At 38.7% G+C, this 24,965-nt stretch overlaps 1 protein-coding gene across 4 annotated transcripts; it reads left to right on the top strand.

Moving 5' to 3' along the window:
- The first annotated feature begins 316 nt into the window (after nucleotides 1-316).
- Nucleotides 317-14,604, top strand: LOC130706122 (arylamine N-acetyltransferase 1-like). 4 transcript variants are annotated; one of them, XM_057537342.1, is made up of 3 exons: nucleotides 317-360; nucleotides 3,734-3,919; nucleotides 13,471-14,604. In XM_057537342.1, the coding sequence occupies exons 2-3, from the start codon at nucleotides 3,799-3,801 to the stop codon at nucleotides 14,346-14,348; spliced, it is 999 nt and encodes a 332-aa protein (XP_057393325.1). In that variant the 5' UTR covers nucleotides 317-360; nucleotides 3,734-3,798; the 3' UTR covers nucleotides 14,349-14,604. The 4 variants fall into 4 exon arrangements, with proteins under 4 accessions (XP_057393325.1, XP_057393328.1, XP_057393326.1 ...); XM_057537343.1 differs by lacking the exon at nucleotides 317-360 and adding an exon at nucleotides 2,078-2,139; XM_057537344.1 differs by lacking the exon at nucleotides 317-360 and adding an exon at nucleotides 10,880-10,945 and having other exon boundaries at nucleotides 3,852-3,919.
- Nucleotides 14,605-24,965: the final 10,361 nt, after the last annotated feature.

Here is a 24,965-nt window from a genome sequence, read left to right on the forward strand (position 1 = left end):
TCTCCTTCTGCTCCTCTATGTTAATGAACCTGCTTTCCCTGGATCCCCTTCAAACCCTAACCTCCCACGTTACACTTAGGATATCTGGATTCAGCCTCCCTAAGAGTAGGAACTGTATGGATTACAAGGTCACTCTACTCTCAGCCTGGTGCCAGGTCTCACCAGAGTACATTTGAACAAGAGGTGCACAAGGACAACCCAAGTTCCCACGACTACATTTCGCAGAGCTCCCTGGTGATTCTAACTAGATTCAAGGGGTGGAGCAGTTTGCAAACCAGTGAGGTTTCTTCCTGGGCTTGTCCAGGAAGTGGGAGGATGGCAGTCAGCCTGGTTCCTGGTTGTGGGCCCCAGGGGATCTCGGTAAGTGACACGTTGTGCTTTGAATTCGGGGCTTAATCCTATTTCAAATGTGAGTCCAGGAGACTAGATACTACACAGACCCGAATGTCAGGTCCTAAGCCAGTTCAGAAAGTTTGGTTGACATATAACTTGAGTCCTTATGCTGTAATTACAGTACAGGATAATGGAGGAGATAACACACCCCAATTCAAACTGTCGGGGTTGATGCCGAAAGCTCAGCTTCTCTGTACGCCGGTGCCAAATCAGATCTTGGAGACAGAGTTTTGGGTGAAGTAGAAAAGGAGAGCTTTATTACTTTGTCAGGCAAAGGGGGACACAACAGCTCCTACCTCGAAAAACTATGTGTCCCAACCCAGGAAGATTTGATAAGGAGTTTTATAGCAATACTTCCCAAGGGTGGGGTTGTGGACAAGATAAGGCTGTGTGCAGGGTCTCAGGTGGTCCGTCCCCTAATCTTAATGAGCTTCTCTGGTCCCTTTAATCTTGCTTCGGGTGGTTTCTTGGCTGCTCCTCCCTTGATTAGCAACTGTTCGAATCTGCCCTCTGGAACTCAGGGAAGGACAAGGAGGCTGGAGTCTTGCCGACAAGAAATGGGGGACAAAAATAAGAGGCCAAGCCTCCATACCTGGGTGCCTCACAGGGCCCTGCGCAGTTTCAGGGTTAGAGTAACAGCCATGTGACATCCCAGGTGTGAGGACTTGGGCAGATCATTTAAGCATCTCCAAAAGTCAGTTTACCCCTCAGAAAATTGGAGCTAATAAGAGAGCTTACTTTAAAAGTTTGTTGCGAGGATTAAAGTATATAAAATATAGCTAATGTGTACAACACGTGATTCAGGGGACAGGATTTCCCTCTTGGATAATTGAAACAGCAATGTCCACCTTCTCTATCCCCACCTGGGTGTGTCCCAAAGGGCCCAGTTAGTCCTGCAGTCAGCAAATTCAGGATCACTCCTGCTCCTCCTGCATTAGCTGATCAGAAATTCTCTAATGATCATCCCCAAACTCCAGGGAGGCTGTGTTGCGCTGTCTGCAGAGTTTAAGGGAATTCTTGAGGACATGTTATCTTGATGGAAGGCAGACCCTAAGGGAAGGTCTCCAGGAGCCATAAATGACAAGAACCAGCTCTTTCACTGTCAGGCAGGCTGAGGACACCACTCCCTGAGCACAAATGTGCAGAATTCCACAGGAGAGAGGAGCCTGTGGCGGCTGACAGCCCCAGAGCAAGGGCTCTGTGGGCTCTCCCCTCTGGACTTTGCTCCCTTGCCCTGGCCCGATGCCCACAACAACAACACGCCTGTTGGCTCTTCTTTGATGAACTGACCTTTCCCTTCCCCCAAGTCACAGTTTAGTTCCTCAGCCACAAAGTGGCTGACCCCGCCCCCTCTCACTCAGAAGGAAGTTGTTAACTGCCAACTATGTATATAGCTGCATCCTGCCCATAGGCTTATTTTGTTTGCCCTTTATAGGTTTAAATAGTTCAGAGCCAACTTTAAAAATAGGCAGATTTCACCCACAACTCTGAGCTTCTGCTCTTCAAGAGGGGGAAAAAAAGAGAAACAGAAACATTCAGAACTTCCTGCTGCCTGGGTGTAACTTTTTTTATTGGCTGTTTTCCATTGGCCTCCTGTGCACTAAGCACTGTGAAGGACGGTTTGTGGGCACGGCTTGCCTGGCAACTTCTCTTGTTTTCATCCAGAAGATCACTGGGCTGGCCACTTGCCCCTGGGGGTGGGTTGGGTTGTGGTGTCCTTGCAGTGAGCCTCGGCACCAAAAAAAGGTAAGTAAAGGGAAGGGATGGGAAGGGAAGCGAAAGGGAAGGAGAGGAAAAGAAAATCACAGCATATAGAATGAAAAGCCACTTAGAAGCACCTCTTAAAATTCTACTATTCATTTGGCCAGTTCTATTGCTAGGCATATACCCAATGAATTGAAAACAGATACAGAAAAAAGTACTTGACCACAAATGTTCTCAGCAGCACTGTTCACAACAGCCGAAGGTGGAGCGGAACACAGAGACAGGATGTAGAATGGTGGTTGCCAGAGGCTGGAGGAAATGGGGAATAACTGCTTCATGAGTCTGGGGTTTTACCAGGGGTAGTGAGATATTTTGGAACTAGATAGAAGTCGTGGCTGCACAAAGTTGTGAATGTACCAAATGACACCGAATTGTTCACTTTAAATGGTTTATTTAGATCACGTGAATTTCACATCAATTTTTAAAAATCTGTTCAGTCATGACAGATATGCTGGCAGTAGGTACAGAAGGTTCCACCTCTGTCTAAACGTGTATTTATGCTGCTTGTAGCCCTGAGTGTGACATCAGCATTTCACTCCCTTCACCTGGGCCCTCATTTTATTTCCTGAAGCATAAAACAGAGGACTCCATTCCTTCCCTCAAAAGGAGGTTTGTTTGTTTGTTTTTTACTATCAACTCCCTAGTACTTCTGTCCCAGAAACTTATTTTGTTTGGCTTTTCTATCTTCAGCTGAGCAGCTGTGTTCCTTTAGATTGTCTCTCTGGGCCTGCTCGGTAGTCCTCACAATACCTGCCTGACTTTGCAAGCTTTAGCTCAGAGCCCTGGCTGAGCTGCAGGCCTTCAGTACATAAAGCCCTGTTGTCCAGTGGCCTCTGAGCAGGGCTAGCCTAATAGCTCCCTTTCCATCCAGAAATCAAGCAGATGCCCACCTGCCCTGGTGTCAGGGTGGGTTGTAGTGTCAATCCAGTGTGATGCCATGTCCTTCACTGAGACAGAGAAAAGGAAAAAGAAGGAAAAGGATAGGAAATAAAACACAAACACAACACACACACACACACACACACACACACACACAAAGAAAAGCCACTCACTAGCACTCCTTCAGGCTCTTTTATTCAGTCATGCCAGAAGTGCAGGAAGTAGGTATAGAAGATTTCGTCTCAGTCCATAACTGTACTTGTGGTGGCAGCATCTCAGGGTACCTCTGGATCAACCTGTTTTTAATTCTTCTATTTTAGGCTTTTGCTTACAACTTTATTTGGGGAACGAATAAGTGTTTCTTTGGTTGAAAAATAAAAAATAAAATAAAATAAGATAAAATAAAATAAAATAGAAAAACACTGCTGTATATGAAAGAGGTAGAGACCCTAGACTGGGAGCTGGACAATGAGTTCTTCATATTGACCTGCTCTCCAGGGCTACATCAAAAGGTAATTTGTAACTGAAGTACCATGTCACTTAGGGGTAAATCACAGCAGCCAGTTGACTATTGAACATTGACCATTCAACAAAATAACAAGCATTCATTTGGTGACAGAAGAAGTCTCTTTTGCCTGACTTTCAAGGCCCTCTGGAAGTTGCCTCATCTTGTACATCTTACCTTTCTTTCACACAGCTCTCCAAAATGACCACTGATACGACTTGTCAGGTTCCACAGATTTAGAAGCTGAGGCCAAGACCATGTGCAAGTGGCTTATGATGTGCTCCTGGGAGAACTCCAGTGTCAGCCTGAATGTGAATTATAACTCAAAGTCTTTCAAGACTCAAGGCAAGGCAACTGGGTTTTCAGAACATCTCACCAGTAAGTCGCTGATACAGGGCTGCCCTGGCAGGACATGAAGTCCCTGGCACTTCCAATTTTCACATAGGAAGGCAAAGCAGCTCCAGGAACCCCCAAGAAGTCTTCCAAAGAGTCCGCAATGCAGCTCCTTAAGCACAAGGACACAGAAGCCATGCTAGTCAGAGGCACAGAAAAAGAGATCAAAGACATCTAAAGGCTTCTGGGTGGCTTACAGACAGCATTCTCCCCACATTAGCCTCAGTCCTGAATCCTCACTAATGCCATATGCCCTCTCAAGGTACCCTGAGCATGCTCTGTTCTTTACCCTCTGTACCTGAGGCAGACGTCTATAGGTCTGATGGCTTCCATTACACCACATTTTTAAAATGTTTTTAAACTACTTTAGCCAAATTCTCATAACATTTCTACTCTTTGTTCTATATTAAAAGGAAACTATTCCTTATATATAGTTCTGTCTCCACCTTTGATTTCTTTCTTGAATATAGTTTAGGTGAGATGTCTGGCTGGAGTGGAGCTTGGACTCCTCAATCTTTCCAGTGAATACAAGGGAAGATGACTGATGACAGGAGATACTTTAATGGCTGATCTTCTGTATATCAGTGGTTCTTCTTCCTTTCCAGTGACACCATACATTAAGAACACTGCCTTATTTTTCTACCCCAATATCCCCAATTATACTTTACACATAAAGGAAGACCGTGTGCTAGCATTACATATTGGTCTTTGCTATGTTTGGTAATTCTTGTAGTAGCAATCAGGGACATAGAACATGATTCACCCCTCCTAACTGATCCTATGGCAACTAATCATCTGATTGGTTCCTCCTGAGCCCCCTTGTGCTGGCTTCCACAATCTCTAGGCTCAGAACCCATCAGTGTTGCTGTCATTTCCTGTGGTTGCACTTGCTACACCCTCCCCTATGCAACTCAGATGCCCCCTTTACTCTTCAGTCCTTTCCCTTCTCTTTTGTGATTTTTAGGTACTTTTCACAACTCATGTAACACTAAACTATCTTTCTGTTTTCAAAGGAAGTCACAATATACATTTTACTATCTCTTCTATTATTTCTAGAGTTCGGTCCAGGAGAAAGGAATTTCTGAGACTTCTGAATTAAAACTGAACATCAACTTGCTTCCATTTGCTTAGAAATGTTTTAAGTGCCTTTCTGGGAGTTCTCAGTAGATGCTCTAAGTGTGTTCTTTATATATCCCTTGAGTCTTCTCTAATATTAATCATGAAGCTGAAAGGAAAGGACATATCTGCACAGAAATGCTATATATCAAGAAATAAGGCTAGTTGTGTTTTCAGTTAGCGATTTTCCTGGCAACTGTTTTCTAAGTTTTGCCAGTATTTCACTGTGAATCACAATTTTAGTCATAGCAATTTCTTCTGTTTAATCACAGAATACTCAGGTAATATTTGGTTACTCTTTCTGATTTACTTCACTCTGTATGGCAGACTCTAGATCCATCCACATCTCTACAAATGACCCAATTTTGTTCCTTTCTATGGCTGAGTAATACTCCATTGTATATATGTACCAATCTTTATCCCTTCATCTGTCGATGGACATTTAGGTTGATTCCATCTCCTGGTTATGGTAAATAGCGCTGCAATGAACATTGGGGTGCCTGTGTCTTTTGAAGTATGGTTTTCTCAGGGCATATGCCCAGTAGTGGGACTGCGGGGTCATATGGTAGTTATATTTTTAGTTTTTTTAAGGAACCTCAATACTGTTCTCCATAGTGGCTGTATCAATTTACATTCACACCAACAGTGCAAGAGTGTTCCTTTTCTCCACACCCTCTCCAGCATTTATTGTTTATAGATTCTTTTGATGATGGCCATTCTGACCACTGTGAGGTGATACCTCATTGTAGTTTTGATCTGCATTTCTCTAAAAATTAGAGATGTTGAGCATCTTTTCATGTGCCTCTTGGCCATCTGTATGTCTTATTTGGAGAAATGTCTACTTAGGTCTTCTGCCCATTTTTTGACTGGGTTGTTTCTTTTTTGGATATTGAGGTACATGAGCTCTTTATATATTTTGGAGATTAATCCCATGTCAGTTGCTTCATTTGTAAATATTTTCTCCCATTCTGAGGGTTGTCTTTTTATCTCATTTATGGTTTTCTTTGCTGTGCAAAAGCTTTTAAGTTTAATTAGGTCCCATTTGTTTATTTTTGATTTTATTTCCATTACTCTAGGAGGTGGGTCAAAAAGAATCTTGCTGTGATTTATGTCATGGAGTGTTCTGCCTATGTTGTCCTCTAAGAGTTTTATACTTTCTGACCTTATATGTAGGTCTTTAATCCATTTTGAGTTTATTTCTGTGTGTGGTGTTAGGGAGTGTTCTAATTTCATTCTTCTACATGTAGCTGTCCAGTTTTCCCAGTACCACTTATTGAAGAGGCTGTCTTTTCTCCATTGTATACTCTTGCCTCCTTTGTCATAGATTAGGTGACCATAGGTGCATGAGTTTATCTCTGGGCTTGCTATCCTGTTCCGTTGATCTATATTTCTGTTTGTGTGTCAGTACCATACTGTATTGATTACTGTAGCTTTGTAGTATAGTCTGAAGTCCAGGAGCCTGATTCCTCTAGCTCCGTTTTTCTCTCTCAAGATTGCTTTGACTATTCAGAGTCCTTTTTGTTTCCATACAAATTGTAAAATAGTTTGTTCTAATTCTGTGAAAAATGTCATTGGTAATTTGATAGGGATTGCATTGAATCTGTAGATTGCTATGGGTAGTATAGTCATTTTCACAGTATTGATTCCTTCAATCCAAGAACATGGTATATCTCTCCATCTGTTTGTGTCATCTTTAATTTCTTTCATCAGTATCTTATAGTTTTCTGAGTACAGGTTTTTGCCTCCTTAGGTAGGTTTATTCCTAGGTATTTTATCCTTTTGGTTGCAATAGTAAATGGGATTGTTTCCTTAATTTCTCTTTCTGATCTTTCATTGTTAGTGTATAGGTATGCAAGATAGTTCTGTGTATTAATTTTGTATCCTGCAACTTTACTAAATTCATTGATTAGCTCTAGAAGCTTTCTGGTGGCATCTTTAGGATTTTCTATGTATAGTAGAATGTCATCTGCAAACTGTAAGCATTTTACTTCTTTTCCAATTTGTATTCCTTTTATTTCTTTTTCTTCTCTGATTGTCATGGCTAGGACTTCCAAAACTATGTTGAATAATAGTGGCGAGAGTGGACACCCTTGTCTTGTCCCTGATCTTAGAGGAAATGCTTTCAGTTTTTCACCATTGAGAATAATGTTTGCTGTGGGTTTATCATATATGACCTTTATTATATTGAGGTAGTTTCCCTGTATGCTCACTTTCTGGAGAGTTTTTATCATAAATGAGTGCTGAATTTTGTCAAAACCTTTTTCAGCATCTATTGAAATGATCATATGTTTTTTATTCTTCAAGTTGTTAATATGGTGTGATTTGTGTATATTGAAGAATCCTTGCATCCCTCGGATAAATCCCACTTGATCATGGTGTATGATGCTTTTAATGTGTTGTTGGATTTGTTTTGCTAATATTGAGGATTTTTGTGTCTATATTCATCAGTGATATTGGTCTGTAGTTTTTTTGTGATATCTTTGTCTGGTATTGGTGTCAGGGTGATGGTGGCCTCGTAGAATGAGTCTGGAATTGTTCCACCCTCTGCAATTTTTTTGGAAGAGTTTGAGAAGAATGGGTGTTAGCTCTTCTCTAAATGTTTGATAGAATTCTCCTGTGAAGCCTTCTGGTTCTGGACCTTTGTTTGTTGGAAGATTTTTAGTCACAGTTTCAATTTCTTAACTTGTGATTGGTCTGTTCATATTTTCTATTTCTTCTGGTTCAGTCTTGGAAGGTTGTACTTTTCTAAGAATTTGTCCACTTCTTCCAGGTTGTCCATTTTATTGGCATATAATTGCTTGTAGTAGTCTCTTCCAATCCTTTGTGTTTCTGTGGTGTCAGTTGTAACCTCGTTTTTCATTCCTAATTTTGTTGATTTGAGTCTTCTCCCTTTTTTTCTTGAGTCTGGCTAAAGGTTTATCAATTTTGTTTATCTTCTCAAAGAAACAGATTTTAATTTTATTGACCGTTGCTATTGTTTTCTTCATGACATTAAGAAAGAATTAGGTTTTTAATTCCTACAAAACACCTTTCAGCATGCTTAACTTTCTGATAACACCCTCACCTGCACCAGTTTTGTTTTGGGGGTTTGTTGTTGTTGTTGATTGTTTTTAGATCCACAGAACGTGAATATCCTTTTTTTGACAAGGCTTAGAAAGCTGACACTATCTCTATTTTCCTCCCTCTATATGAAGAATATATTTAAATGAATGTTGGTCAGTAGGACATTTGTCAACTATGGGTATTGGGTGCTCAACTGTCTAATATTACCATTTGAATGTTGTATATGATTGTAAGGCTTATGTCACTAAAGATTTTTATTCTGATTTTTCATGATCAAAATTCATGTGATATTGCATAGACATGCTTTGTAGTGAACTATAGTAGCAATAATTTCTGTACATGATCTAGGGTTTATTCCAGCATTTCTTTTCCTTTTTTTTAAACAAAATATTTTTTTTAAAAAATTAACAAATGATGGAAATAGAAAAGTCTACATAAAGATTTTAGAAGGAGAACTTACAGGACACAAATTTGTGATTCATTAGATGAGACACTTGGATGTGATTCCAAAAGCTTTTATTGAGCATTGTCAAAATTGTAAGCTTCATAGGGATGGACATCATACTTATAAATGCCCTTCTATAAGGGCTACCGTAGATGTGAAATTCTTGACCTTAATATCATCTTTGAAAATATTAAATTGAAAATTCTGTTAACTTATATTTTAAGAATCGGCATATTGTATTACTGCAAGAGATTTGATTTTCAGCAGAGTGCAAAGTTCTTTCAAATGCACATGTCTTTTTTTCTAATTTCATTTTGTTTTAAAGCACTTTTTAAGTGTAGTTTTCTCATTTAGTAAATGTTGTCTAATTGAACAAAAAAGAAAGACAATAGAAATACATAGCTTATCACCATTAACCTATGGGTGGGATTCTTTGTACCATGTCACCTCAGGCCATGTCATCTTACCAATAGTAATGCACCACTGTTACAATTAGTGTCCATACTAGATTAGAACTCTGGTAACAGGGGACAGAAATTTTTTTCTACATGGGATTTTACAAAATACAGACTTTTGGGGGAGGGGGTGCTCACCTTACCGGAAAGTCAAGAGATAGCCTAATCCTCACCAGTGTCATGTGCCCTCTCAAGGTACACTGAACATGCTCTGTTCTTTACCCTCTGTACCTGAGGCAGAGGTCAATAGGTCTAATGGCTTTCACTTAAGTCACACTTTTTAAATGTTTTAAAATTACTTCAACCATAATTCTCATAACTTTTCTACTCTATCCTATAATAAAAGGAGTCAATTCTGCCTTTCTCTTCCTTAGTTTTTCATTTTGATTTACATCTTCACAGCTGATGGAGAGGTAACACTATTAGAATATATACATATTTTTTTTTCTATTATCCTTTTTGAGTTTTATTTTTTCCTTCAGAAATACCAATTATCTTTATATTGGATTGTCTGGTTTTATGTCTATTAGCTTCTCTCTAACTCTTTAATGGCTTTATCTCTTCATTAAAGCCACTGAGTATTAAGTTTTTCTTCTACATAAGTCATTTGATATTATGCTATATATATATTCCCCTTTTGTTCATAATTACTTATATATTATCTTTGTTGTTATTCTTTTTTTAAATTTTATTTATTTATTATTTATTTTTGACTGTGTTGGGTCTTCGTTTCTGTGCGAGGGCTTTCTCTAGTTGCGGCAAGTGGGGGCCACTCTTCATCGTGGTGAGTGAGCCTCTCACTATCGTGGCCTCTCTTGTTGCAGAGCACAGGCTCCAGACGTGCAGGCTCAGTAGTTGTGGCACACGGGCTTAGTTGCTCCGCGGCATGTGGGAATCTTCCCAGACCAGGGCTCGAACCCATGTCCCCTGCATTGACAGGCAGATTCTCAACCACTGCGCCACCAGGGAAGCCCCTGTTGTTATTCTTAATTAGTTTCCTAAGTTATAAATAGTTCTTTTGATAACACTGTGTTATTTTATCACCTCATTTTTTGGCTTTTTGGTATGAATCCATTTTAAATGTTCTATCTCTTCAAGTACCTGTGAAGAATATCTTTCCGTTGTTCGGTTTATGTTTCTTCTTGAGCTGGTTGTCTTTTTCCCCTATCTTTTGTGTATTATGTCCTTTTCTTCTGATCCCAGTCTCATAGTATATTTGCATTCTGTTTTTTCATCATATTCATGCATGTATAGTTCTGTCTCCATCTCTTATTTGTTTTTTGAATGAAATGTGACTGGTGAGATGTCTGGCTGGAGTGGACCTTGGACTCTGCAATCTTTCCAATGGAGATGAGGGAAAATGAGTGAAGACAAGAGATATTTTGATGGCTGGTCTTCTGCATACGAATGGTTCTTCCTCCTTTCTGGTGACACCATACATTAAGAACATTGCTTTATTTTTCTGCCCCAATATCCCCAATTATACTTTACACCTAAAGGAAGACAGGTGCTTGTCTTTTCTGTGTTTGGTAAATCTTGTAGTAGCAATCAGGGACCTGAGACAGGGTTCACCCATCCTTGCTGATTGTATGACAAATATTCATCTGGTCTGTTGTGTCTGAGCCCCCTGCTGGTGACTTCCACAGTCTCCAGGCTTAGAACCCACCAGTTTTGCTCCCATGTCCCATCATTGTACATTCAGCTCTCTTCTCTATGCAACCCAAAAGACCATTTTACTCCTTCTGTTTTGTGATTTTAAAATATTCTTCATATTCATGTCCCAATGAGAACTACTGTCCTTGTTTTCAAGGAAGACTATGATATATTTTAAACTATTTTTTCTTTTATTTCTACAATGTGAACTAGGAAGAACTATCCTAAGTCTTCTGGATTAAAACTGAGACTCAATCTACATTGAACTTCCTCAGAAAGGTATGCTTTTCTGAGACATCTCAGCTGGCTCCCTAAGTGTGTTCACGCTCCCTCCTTTTATTATTTTCTTATATTTATGATCAAGCAAAATGAAATGGTATATCAGTGCACATCTAAATTACAAGTCAATATATAAACTTTGCAGTGTTTTCACCCAGTTTTATCCTGACAACTACTTTCTAGTGTCTCCATATTTCACCTTCTATCATAACTTCAGTAGTACAAAATCTCTTATATTTAGTCATGGAATATGCAGGTATAATTTGGTTATAACATGTTGCTCTCATCCAGACCCCTATACTGTCTTCTTCTCAATGAACTAAAGTTACTAAATTCTAAATTAACATAATATCTATTTTTTTAACATCTTTATTGGAGTATAATTGCTTTACATTGTTGTGTTGGTTTCTGCTGTATAACAAAGTGAATCAACTATATGTACACATATATCCCCATATCCCCTCCAGAAGGAACAAAGAAAAATCTTTAAAATCAAAAGATAGCTTTAAAAAATATACATTAATGTCCAAATAAAAAGATGTTGGTTAACCCAGAAATGAATTGGCCAGGCAGGTCCAAATCATATTTCTTTTGTTCCACATCATCTGCCCTCCTTACTTACCTAGCACTGATTCTGGATACAGAAGCAGAAGAGGGTCTGTGGTGGTCTGGCTAAGTTGTTCTCTCAGTGTCTGAGTGGTAGAGTTTTAGGCTTGTGCAGATGTTGAAAAAGGATACTGATGCATGTAAAGATGAGAAGAAATGAAATAAGCTTAAGAGATTTGGAGGAGATCAGATTGCAGACATCAAGAATAGAAAAAGGTGAAACACTAGCAAAATGGGAAGAATAACTGATCAAAAAAGAGAATTAGGTGAATCTGAAAAAAATGACATTAAGAAGGACAACAGGAATACATAACTTATCACCATTAACCTAGGGGCAGGGCCTTTTGTAGCCTCTCACTTCAGGCCATGTCATCTTACCAGTGGTAATGCACCACTGTTACAATCAGTGTCCACACTGGATTATGACTCTGGTATCAGGGGACAGAAACATTTCCTACATGAGATTTTACAAAATAAGGGCTTCTTTTTTCTTTTCTTTTTTTTTTTTTTTCTGGTTTACCTTACCAGAAAGTCTAGATATAGCTTAAGACTTGATTTTTGTCTTTTCTCATCTTTCCTTTTCCTACTTTTCATCCCTCAACTCAATACATTCTTTGTTGATATTATTCTTCAACAAGTTCTCCTAGTAGATTTGAGCAAATATCGTACCAGGTTCTGGCCCTGCAGTAGAAGCATCTGCTTAGGTTTCAGCAAAAGTTCCTCAACAGAATCTTATTGAACTGACTTGGACCACATGCCATCCACGAGCAAAACACTGGTCCTAGAGCAAATGTGCTTTGAATTACGCCTACCTGGGTCACGTGTCTATTCATTCAGCTCAGTATGTACAGGTCACTCTCCATACAAGCCAGACATAACAATTTGATGATGGTGCATTTTGTCCAAACTGCAGCCTTCCCCTACTGCCCTTCTCACAGTGATTTCTCATCTCAGAGTAAAAGACAAAAGGTCAGATCTCATCTCAATCCATACTTCCACTTACTCCTTCTGCTCCCTTCATCCTGTCTTCCTTGAATGTTCTTTGGAGACTCTAGGCAGGTTCTAGTTTAGGGTTTTGTTTTGTTTTTTAACTCTCTGGTCCTTCTTCCTAAATCATCCTCCCACACTTGTGGACATGGCTCATTCTCTCATATCCTTAAAGTCATAGTGAAGCTTCCTCTGCCCACCTTATTGGAAACTGAAGCTCTCTCTGTGCACATCTTATCTACCTTCTTTACTTTATTTTCCCCCGAACACTTACCACTATCTAAGAAATTGCATGTTTTTTAAATTCATTTAATTCACTATCTGTGTCATACCAGACCCCACTAAAATGTAAGATTCTTTAAGATAAGCAACCACTAGGTCAGTAACATATACATAATAGATTTTCAGTAAACTATTTATTGAATAAATCAATAAATCAGTTTGTGAATGAATATGAATCTTTGAGTGGGGAAATTTGTGTAAGGTTCAGCTGAAGAGGATATTGAGTTGGTCAACTACCATGAATGAAAGTACTATATTATATAATTCTCCTGTTTGTATTAGAAACTATTTGTAAACTCTATTTTAATTGATAGCAACTTGCACCTCTCCTTATTCATCACCAAGAAAACCACATGTAAGCTGTTTATCATTTTACTCATCACTTCATCTGGATTTCCAACTTCTCATGCTCAAAACATGGAAGAAGTGATATTTTTCTTTCAGCGTTACTCGCACCATTAAGTGAACTTATGCATGTGAAAGCCATTAATACACCAAAAGCACACCCAAAAAAGACTTATAATTAGAGATATTTATAACCATTGTTTGTGTTTACATGTTTAAAATACATTTGTTATCATTAGGCTAATCAAAGACATCCAAGTACAAAAGTAATATATTTGTTTTTGTTTTGTTTTCCTTGCCTTAAGGAATCATGAACATTGAAGCATATTTTGAAAGAATTGGTTATAAGCACTGTAGGAACAAATTGGACTTGGAAACATTAACTGACATTCTTCAGCACCAGATCCGAGCCATTCCCTTTGAGAACGTTAACATCCATTGTGGGGAAGCCATGGAGTTGGGCTTAGAGGCCACTTTTGATCAAATTGTGAGGAGGAACCGAGGTGGGTGGTGTCTCCAAGTCAATCATCTTCTGTACTGGGCTCTGACCACAATTGGTTTTGAGACCACGATATTGGGAGGGTATGTATACAACACTTCAGCAAACAAATATAGCAATGCCATGATTCACCTCCTGCTGAAGGTGACCATTGACGGCAGGAACTACATAGCTGATGCTGGATTTGGATGCTCTTACCAGATGTGGCAGCTTCTAGAGTTAATTTCTGGGAAGGATCAGCCCCAAGTGCCTTGCATCTTTTGCTTGACAGAAGAGAGAGGAATCTGGTACCTGGACCAAATCAGAAGAGAGCAGTATATCCCAAACCAAGAATTTCTTAATTCTGAGCTCCTGGAAAGGAATAAATATCGGAAAATCTACTCTTTTACTCTTGAACCTCGAACAATTGAAGACTTTGAGTCTGTGAATATATACCTTCAGGAATCTCCAGCATCTGTCTTTACAAGCAAGTCATTTTGTTCCTTGCAGACTCCAGAAGGTGTTCACTGTTTAGTGGGCTTCACCCTCACCTACAGGAGATTCAATTATAAGGACAATACAGATTTGGTAGAGTTTAACACACTGAATGAAGAAGAAGTAAAAGAAAATCTAAAAAATATATTTAATATTTCCTTGGAGAAAAAGTTTGTCCCCATACATGGTGATAAACTTTTTACCATATAGAGTAAGCAGTAAAAATGGTCTCAGTATTACTTCTGGTGCTGTAACTTTTTATTATAAAAAAAATTTTAACATCTATAAAAGTAGAGAGAATGAAATAATAAACCTCCATTTGTTTATCACTCAGTTTATCAGCTATAAACTAGAGGCCTATCTATCATATTTTCTCAATGCTCCCACATTATATTGAAGAAAATGCTAGACATCAAATCATTTCACCTTTAAAAGTGTCAGCATATATAATTAGATAACATTTAAAAAACATTACCATATACCTTTTCAAAAATAATAATAGCAAAGATGCTTTAATGATGGCCTATGGTTTTCTTGAGGAAAAAGTGATTTATACTAGAAAACTTTCCACATTGGTTGAATGTTGAATTCATAGAACATGTTTACCTATCATTCAGTAACTAGAACCTTGAGGAAAACTTGTTTATTAAATTCTACCAGTGTATATCCAATGTCATATTTGTGCAGAAATACCACATGTATAATGGGATTATAATTCAACCAAAAAGAAAGAGACATGACATTACTTCCAAATAAACTAAAATTTCTCAAAACAAGGTGTAAACCAATACTTGTTAGCATGTGATCAAGTACCAAGAGAGGGACACAACTAATAATTTCTTACATGGCTCCTTTTGCAACCACAGTTCTTCAAGTACCATTTTTCTTAATATGGGAACACTACTATTTATAACTTTCAAATTTTGGAACTCAGTATTTTTGCTTAAAAGTAATAAGTACTGCAAATTTAAAAATACTTATTATCTAAAAACTTGATGTTGGAGAAGTATGTTAAAACATTGTTGGCCAATACAATATGAGTCATAAAATTTTTGTTTGGCAGAGTTAGGTTATTATGGGGTTTCTTTTTTTTCCTGCAGTAGAGTCTTCCTTGAATCCTCTTTCTTGTCTCCCAGTTCTATTCTTTTACTTCCTTTTACACTTTGTTGTAAGAGAAAGAGTATGTGCTTCACAGTATACAGTTCTGAGTTCAAATCCTGTGGAAACCAGGTGAATTAATTGATGAATCTGTGGCTCCCATTCCTCAGGGATAAAATGGGGACAATACCTATATGAATAAGTGCCAAACCTGGAGCACCATCTTCCTTCCCTCACGTTGGCCTTGTTCAGCTCTGCTGTTATCTTGCAGCACAGTCAAGTCTTGTATGGTACTGTTGGACAGAAAAGATTTTCTCACATTCTGAAAAGACAATGCCAAGGGAGGAGATGTCAGCAAGAGATACATTCCAGATCAAAATGTGGCTCAGGAGAGGACCTTTAAGAGGGCGGAGGACTCAAATATGGAGGTCACCTCCCCACAAATACATCAAAAATATATCTATATGTGGAACAACTCCTACAGAACACTTACTGAACACTGGCAGAAGACCCCAGACTTCCCAAAAGGCAAGGAAATCCCCACGTACCTGGCCGTGTGGCTGACAGGGACTTGGTGCTCCAGCAGGATGTCAGGCTTGAGCCTCTGAGGTGGGAGAGCTGAGTTCAGGACATCGGACCAGCAGAGACATCCTGGCCATATGTAATATCAATCACCAAGAGTTCCCCAAAGATCTCTGTCTCAACACTAAGAAACAGCTCCACTCAATGACCAGCAAGCTCCAGTGCTGGACACCCCATGTCAAACAACCAGCAAGGAACACCAACACACCCATTAGCAGAGAGACTGGCTAAAATCATAATAAGTTAACAGACACCCCAAAACACACCACCAGACATAGTCCTCCCACCAGAAAGGCAAGATCCAGCCTCATCCACCAGAACACAGGCACCAGTCCCCTCCAATAGGAAGCCTACACAACCCACTGAACAAACCTTACCCATTGGGGGCAGACAAAAAACAACAGGAACTACAAACCTGCAGTCTGTGCAAAGGAATACACAATAAGTTAAGCAAAATGAGAAGACAGATAAATACGCAGCAGACAAAAGAGCAAGGTAAAAACCCACCAAACTAAACAAATGGAGAGGAAATAGGAAGTCTACCTGAAAAAGAATTCAGAGTAATGATAGTAAAGATGATCCAAAATCTTGGAAATAGAATACAGAAAACACAAGAAACGTTTAACAAGGACCTAGAAGAACTAAAGAGCAAACAAACAATGATGAACAACACAATAAATGAAATTTAAAATCCTCTAGAAGGAATCAATAGCAGGATAAATGAGGCAGAAGAACGGATAAGTGACTTGCAAGATAAAATAGTGGAAATAACTAACACAGAGCAGAATAAAGAAAAACGAATGAAAAGAATTGAGGACAGTCTCAGAGACCTCTGGGACAACATTAAACGCCCCAACATTTGAATTATAGGGGTCCCAGAAGAAGAAGAGTAAAAGAAAGGGACTGAGAAAATATTTGAAGAGATTATAGTTGAAAACTTCCCTAATGTGGGAAAGGAAATAGTTAATCAAGTCCAGGAAGCACAGAGAGTCCCATACAGGAAAAATCCAAGGAGAAACACGCCAAGACACATACTAATCAAAGAATCAAAAATTAAATACAAAGAAAAAATATTAAAAGCAGCAAGGGAAAAGCAACAAATAACATACAAGGGAATCCCCATAAGGTTAACAGCTGATCTTTCAGCAGAAACTCTGCAAGCCAGAAGGGAGTGGCAGAACATATTTAAAATGATGAAAGGGAAAAACCTACAACCTAGATTACTCTACCCAGCAAGGATCTCATTCAGATTTGATGGAGAAATTAAAACCTTTACAGACAAGCAAAAGCTAACAGAATTCAGCACCACAAAACCAGTTTTACAACAAATGCTAAAGGAAATTCTCTAGGCAAGAAACAGAAAAGAAGGAAAAGACCTACAATAACAAACTGAAAACAATTAAGAAAATGTAATGGGAACATACATATTAATAATACCTTAAATGTAAATGGATTAAATGCTCCCACCAAAAGACATGGACAGGCTGAATGGATACAAAAACAAGACCCGTATATATGCTTTCTACAAGAGACCCACTTCAGACCTAGGGACACATACAGACTGAGAGTGAGGGGATGGAAAAAAGATATTCCATGCAAATGGAGATCAAAAGAAAGCTGGAGTAGCAATTCTCATATCAGACAAAATAGACTTTAAAACAAAGACTATTACAAGAGACAAAGAAGGACACTACATAATGATCAAGGGATCAATCCAAGAAGAAGATATAAAAATTGTAAATATTTATGCACCCAACATAGGAGCACATCAATACATAAGGCAAATACTAACAGCCATAAAAGGGGAAATTGACAATAACACAATCATAGTAAGGGACTTTAACACCCCACTTTCACCAATGGACAGATCATCCAAAATGAAAATAAATAAGGAAACACAAGCTTTAAATGATACATTAACAAGATGGACTTAATTGATATTTATAGGGCATTCCATCTGAAAACAACAGAATACACATTCTTCTCAAGTGCTCATAGAACATTCTCCAGGATAGATCATACTTTGGGTCACAAAACAATACTTGGTAAATTTAAGAAATTTGAAATTGTATCAAGTATTTTTTCCGACCACAACGCTATGAGACTAGATATCAATTACAGGAAAAAATCTGTAAAAAAAAAAAACCAAACAAACAAAACATGGAGACTAAACAATACACTACTAAATAACCAAGAGATCACTGAAGAAATCAAAGAGGAAACCAAAAATTACCTAGAAACAAATGACAATGAAAACACGATGACCCAAAACCTATGGGATGTAGCAAAAGCAGTTCTAAGAGGGAAGTTTATACCAATACAATACTAACTTAAGAAACAAGAAACATCTCAAATAAACAACCTAACCTTACACCTAAAGCAATTAGAGGAAGAAGAACAAAAAAAAAACCCAAAGTTAGCAGAAAGAAAGAAATCATAAAGATCAGATCAGAAATAAATGAAAAAGAAATGAAGGAAACGATAGCAAAGATCAATAAAACTAAAAGCTGGTTCTTTGAGAAGATAGACAAAATTGAAAAACCATTAGCCATACGCATCAAGAAAAAAGGGAGAAGACTCAAATTAATAAAAATAGAAATGAAAAAGGAGAAGTAACAACTGACACTGCAGAAATACAAAGGATCATGAGAGATTACTACAAGCAACAATATGGCAATAAAATGGCCAACCGGGAAGAAATGGACAAATTCTTAGAAAAGCACAACCTTCTGAGACTGAACCAGGAAGAAAAAGAAAATATGAATAGACCAATAACAAGCACTGAAATTGAAACTGTGATTAAAAATCTTCCAACAAACAAAAGCCCAGGACCAGATGGCTTCACAGGTGAATTCTATCAAACATTTAGAGAAAAGCTAACACCTATCCTTCTCAAACTCTTCCTAAATATAGCAGAGGGAGGAACACTCCCCAACTCATTCTACAAGGAAACCATCACCCTGATACCAAAACCAGACAAAGATGTCACAAAGAAAGAAAACTACAGGCCAATATCACTGATGAACATAGATGCAAAAATCCTCAACAAAATACTAGCAAACAGAATCCAACAGCAAATTAAAAGGGCCATACAACTTGATCAAGTGGGGTTTATTCCAGGAATGCAAGGATTCTTCAATATACACAAATCAATCAATGTGAAACACCACATTAACAAATTGAAGGAGAAAAACCATATGATCATCTCAATAGATGCAGGGAAAGCTTTCAACAAAATTCAACACCCATTTGTGATAAAAAAACCTCCAGAAAGTAGGCATAGAGGGAACTTTCCTCAACATAATAAAGGCCATATATGACAAACCCACAGCCAACATTGTCCTCAATGGTGAAAAATTGAAACCATTTCCACTAAGATCAGGAACAAGACAAGGTTGCCCACTCTCACCACTATTATTCAACATACTTTTGGAAGTGTTAGCCACAGCAATCAGAGAAGAAAAAGAAATAAAAGGAATCCAAATCGGAAAAGAAGAAGTAAAGCTGTCACTGTTTGCAGATGACATGATACTATACATAGAGAATCCTAAAGATGCCTCCAGAAATCTACTAGAGCTAATCAATGAATTTGGTAAAGTAGCAGGATACAAAATTAATGCACAGAAATCTTTGGCATTCCTATACACTAATGATGAAAAATCTGATAGTGAAATTAAGAAAACACTCCCATTTACCATTGCAACAAAAAGAATAAAATATCTAGGATTAAACCTACCTAAGGAGACAAAAGACCTGTATGCAGAAAACTATAAGACACTGATGAAAGAAATTAAAGATGATACAAATAGATGGAGAGATATTCCATGTTATTAGATTGGAAGAATCAACATTGTGAAAATGACTATAATACCCAAAGCAATCTACAGATTCAATGCAATCCCTATCAAACTACCACTGGCATTTTTCACAGAACTAGAACAAAAAATTTCACAATTTGTAAGGAAACAGAAAAGACCCTGAATAGCCAAAACAATCTTGAGAGAGAAAAACGGAGCTGGAGGAATCAGGCTCCCTAACTTCAGACTATACTAGAAAGCTACAGTAATCAAGACAGTATGGTACTGGCACAGAAACAGAAATATGGATCAATGGAACAGGATAAAAAGCCCAGAGATAAACTCACTCACATATGGTCACCTTATCTTTGATAAAGGAGGCAAGAATATACAGTGGAGAATAGACAGCCTCTTCAATAAGTGGTGATGGGAAAACTGGACAGCTACATGTAAAAGAATGAAATTAGACCACTCCTTAACACCCTACAAAGAAATAAACTCAAAATGGATTAAAGACCTAAATGTAAGGCCAAACACTATCAAACTCTTACAGGAAAACATGGGCAGATCACCCTATGACATAAATCACAGCAAGATCCTTTTTGACCCACCTCCTAGAGAAATGGAAATAAAAACACAAATAAACAAATGGGACTTAATGAAACTTAAAAGCTTTTGCACAGCAAAGGAAACCATAAACAAGATGAAAAGACAACCCTCAGAATGGGAGAAAATATTTGCAAATGAAGAAACAGACAAAGGATTAATCTCCAAAATTTACAAGCAGCTCATGCAGCTCAATATCAAAAAAACAAACAACCCAATCCAAAAATGGGGAGAAGATCTAAATAGACATTTCTCCAAAGAAGATATACAGATTGCCAACAGACACATGAAAGAACGCTCAACATCATTAATCATTAGAGAAATGCAAATCAAAACTACAATGAGATATAACCTCACACCTGTCAGAATGGCCATCATCAAAAAATCTACAAACAATAAATGCTGGAGAGGGTGTGAAGCAAAGGGAACCCTCCTGCACTGTTGGTGGGAATGTAAATTGATACAGCCACTATGGAGAACAGTATGGAGGTTCCTTAAAAAACTAAAAATTGAACTACCATATGACCCAGCAATCCCACTACTGGGCATATACCCTGAGAAAACCATAGTTCAAAAAGAGTCATGTACCAAAATGTTCATTGCAGCTCTATTTACAATAACCTGGACATGGAAGCAACCTAAGTGTCCATCAACACATGAATGGATAAAGAAGATGTGGCACATATATACAATGGAATATTACTTAGCCATAAAAAGAAACGAAATTGAGTTATTTGTAGTGAGGTGGATGGACCTAGAGTCTGTCATACAGAGTGAAGTAAGTCAGAAAGAGAAAAACTAATACCATATCCTAACACATATATATGGCTAACACATATATATGGAATCTAAAAAAAAGAAAAGTAAAAAATGGTCATGAGGAACCTAGGGGCAAGACGGGAATAAAGACACAGACCTACTAGAGAATGGACTTGAGGACACGGGGAGGGGGAAGTGTAAGCTGGGACAAAGTGAGAGAGTGACATGGACATATATACACTACCAAACATAAAATAGATAGCTAGTGGGAAGCAGCCACATAGCATAGGGAGATCAGCTCTGTGCTTTGTGACCACCTAGAGGGGTGGGATAGGGAGGGTGGGAGGGAGGGAGATGCAAGAGGGAAGAGATATGGGGATATATGTATATGTATAACAGATTCACTTTGTTATAAAGCAGAAACTAACACACCATTGTAAAGCAATTATACTCCAATAAAGGTGTTAAAAATAAATAAAATAAAATAAAATATTAAAAAAGGAAGTAATCAACCAAAGAAATAAACCAACCCCAAAATTAAAATAAACACAATAAAAACAGAAGAAAGAAGAAAACAAAAGGAAAAAACACAAAACAATAAAAAAATAAAGTAAAAAAATAGAAAATATAGTTTAAAATAATAAAAGCAAAGGAAAAAACAGAAACAAGGAAAAAGCACAATATATTAAAAAATAAAGTAGAAATGGAAAAAATATATATTAAAAATAAAAGCATCAAAAGAGAAGAAAAGAAAAAATAAATAAAAAAGTAAAAGAATAATTTATTAAAAGAACAACAGCAGACCGAAATGAAACAAAAAAATAATAGCAATAATAATAATAGTTTCCTGGGCCCTCAGCTGTCAGTGTCCTTCCCCCCACGGTGAGCCACCCCCAGTCCCTGCCTACCCAGGAAGTCCTCCCATACCTCTAGGTAGGTCTCTAGACCTGCTCTGGGCACTGTGGGACAGCTCAGACTCTGACCTGGCCTTACTTCCACGTGTACTTGCTCCCAGAGTCCACAGTTGCCCCCCAGATCCACAGCCTCAATTCTAGGAACACTCATTCTCTACTCAGATACTTCACAGATGCAGAGTTTACTAAGCCAATTGCGGGGATTTAATCCGCTGCTCCAGCAGCTACACAGAGAGATTTCCCTTCCTCTTCTTTGGTTGCACCTTCCCTGGAGTCCAGCTTTGGCTTTGGCCCCGCCTCTGCGTGTGAGCCACCCTCAGGCATCTCGTCCCCACTCAGGCAAGAGTGGCTGAAAGCAGCGGCTGTTTAGGGTTCACTTGCTCCCTCAGGCCGGGGAGAGGGAGGGAAAAGGCAGTCACAATTGGGATGTGCGGGGAGTGCCTGTGGCGGCAGAGGCCAGCTGGAAGTTGCAACAGCCTGGGGTGTGCCGTGCACGCTGCTGGGGAAGTTGGCCCCAGATCGCGGGACCCTTGGGAGTGGCTGGCTGCACAGGCTCCTGGGAAGGTTTGGGCAGTGACCTGCACTTGCTCACAAGACCCTTGGTGGCAGCGGCAGGAGTGGTAAAGCAGCCACCTCTGGGGTCCGAGATAGCAGCTGTGGCTCATGCTCACCCCTGGAGCTCATGAAGGTTGTACTCTGCTGTCTGTGAGCACATGGAGAAAGAAGCTCCTATGTGGGCCTGCCCCTCTCCTGCCACACCCCCCAACAATGGTCCCTTGTCTCTCTGACAGGCCAAGGCTTCTTCCCGGACTCCCTCAGCTGTGACACACTAGCCCCCTCAGGCTGTCTTCACCCAGTCAAACCCAGTCCTCTACCTGGGGTCTGACCTCCAACGCCTGAGCCTCAGCACCCAGCCCCCATCCAACCCAGTGGGCAGACTAGTGTCTCAGGCTGGGGAGTGCTGGTTGGCACCAATCTTCTTTGCAGGATTCTCTCTGTTTTGCCTTCCACATCCCTGTTGCTGCACTCTCCTCTGAGGTTCTGAAGCTCCCCCCACCCTTCTCCGCCAGTGAGGGGGCTTCCTAGTGTGCAGAAACTTTTCCTCCTTCACAGCTCCCTCTCAGAGGTGCAGGTTCCCCCCCAATTCCTTTGTCTTTTTTTTCCGTTTTCTTTTGTCCTACCCAGTTACGTGGAGATTTTCTTGCCTTTTTGGAAGTCTGAGGTCTTCTGCCAGCATTCAGTAGGTGTTCTGTAGTTGTTCCACGTGTAGGTGTATTTTTGATGTATCTGTGGGGAGAAGGTGATCTCCACATCTTATTCCTCTGCCATCTTGAAGGTTCCCCCCCTTTGTGTTCTGATTATAACTAGTATGCATGGCTGTTTTGAGATCTAACATGATGAATTATTTATTTGCTTGCTTCAGTTAATCTCTGACTAGTTTGTGAATGCTTTTAGTTGATCCACACTTGTGTTTAGACTTTGCTTGATAAAAGGATATAGAGATGAATACATTTTTGTAAAATTAGTGCACAATTGGATGTGCTTAAGCTATAAAAACAACACTGTACTCAGACATGCAGATAATAAGGAAGATGGGGTGCTTCAGAAAATGGTTACTTTAGTGTGGCTAGTGCATAGCATCATGATGGGAGATGGAGCTGGAAAGAATATCTGGAAAAGGACTGTATATTATGTTGAATTCCTGAGTTTGAACTTTTTAATCTGCTATAAATCTGGGTTTGTTTTCTTTTTGAAATCCTATTAAACATTTTCCAGCCCATCATCAAAATAATTAGTTAGCATTCAAAGTTCCCTAGTCAATAATAATCAAGATGTCAGAGAGAGCTTTGCAAAGGCTTGATATATCATTATCAAAATCTACCCAAGAGTGTTTTGTAACTAGCATGGTAGATGTTAAAAATATGCAATGCTTCATCATGGGTAAAATGAGTGGTGCTCAGGTATGTTGTTAGGTAGAAATATCATACAGATACCATCACCATTGTTTTGTGGACAAGTTATGGGCAGCTGGAGACCCAGAAGCCTCACCCTCAGAGGAGGGCTGGAGGCCTGGAGCCCTGCACGGCCTGTGTCCCCTCTGACCACAGGACAGGGTCTGCTTTCTGATCTGAATAGAAAAGGCCTGGTCCTGACATAATAATTTTGCTATATTCTCCTCAAAATGAACCTCTCATTCAAGGTACTTGTTAGAGATTCCTCAAACTCATAACAATAAGTTGTACAACGGTTTTTGTTCTTGATAATAAATATTAAAATTTGACAGAATTTGATCTAAGGCTTGCTTTCATTCTCATATACCACCAGTTAGGGGAGAAGACAGATATAGTTCAACTTCTTCTAATCATTGGATTCTACCTATATTTACCAGAAGTCTACCACTTCGTACCTAATAGAATGGCTATAAATAAATAAATAATAAGTGTTAGTGAGGTTGTGGAGAAACTGGAATCCTCATACATTATTAGTGGGAATGTAAAATGGTGCAGCTGCTTTGGAAAATAGATTGGCAGTTTCTTTAAAAGTTCAACATAAATTTACCATATGAACTAGCAATTTTACTCCTAGGCATCTTCCCAAAAGAAATGAAAACCTATATCGACAAAAAACTTGTATATGGGGTCATAGCAGAGTTACTCATTATAGACAAAAACTCGAAAAAATTTAAACATTCATCAATTAGCGAATAGATAAAATGTGTCATATTCTCACAACAGTCTATTTGTCAATAAAAAGGAATGGAGAGTATCCTTGCTATCACATGGATGAACTTCAAAATATTATGCTAAGTGAAATAAACTAGACACAAAGCCACATATTGTATGATTCCATTTACATGAAATGTCTAAAAAAGCTAAATCTATAGAGACCTAAAATAGATTAGTGGTTGCATGTGGCTGGGAATGGGAATGGAAACTATCTCTTGGGGAGTTGGAAATGTACTAAAATTGGATTGTGAAAATGGTGGTACAACTCTGTAATTAATTTACTAAAAATCATTGAATTGTACACTTAAAACGAGTGATAAATTATATGCCATATAAGCTATTTTT

The sequence above is a fragment of the Balaenoptera acutorostrata genome, chromosome 21 (genome assembly GCF_949987535.1).
Source record: "Balaenoptera acutorostrata chromosome 21, mBalAcu1.1, whole genome shotgun sequence".
Classification (NCBI taxonomy): domain Eukaryota; kingdom Metazoa; phylum Chordata; class Mammalia; order Artiodactyla; family Balaenopteridae; genus Balaenoptera; species Balaenoptera acutorostrata.

Coding starts and splice junctions, on each gene's coding strand:
- LOC130706122 (XM_057537342.1), top strand. CDS start 3,799: ATGTGCAAGTGGCTTATGATGTGCTCCTGGGAGAACTCCAGTGTCAGC. Junction 3,920..13,470: donor GTTTTCAGAACATCTCACCA/GTAAGTCGCTGA, acceptor CCTTGCCTTAAG/GAATCATGAACATTGAAGCA.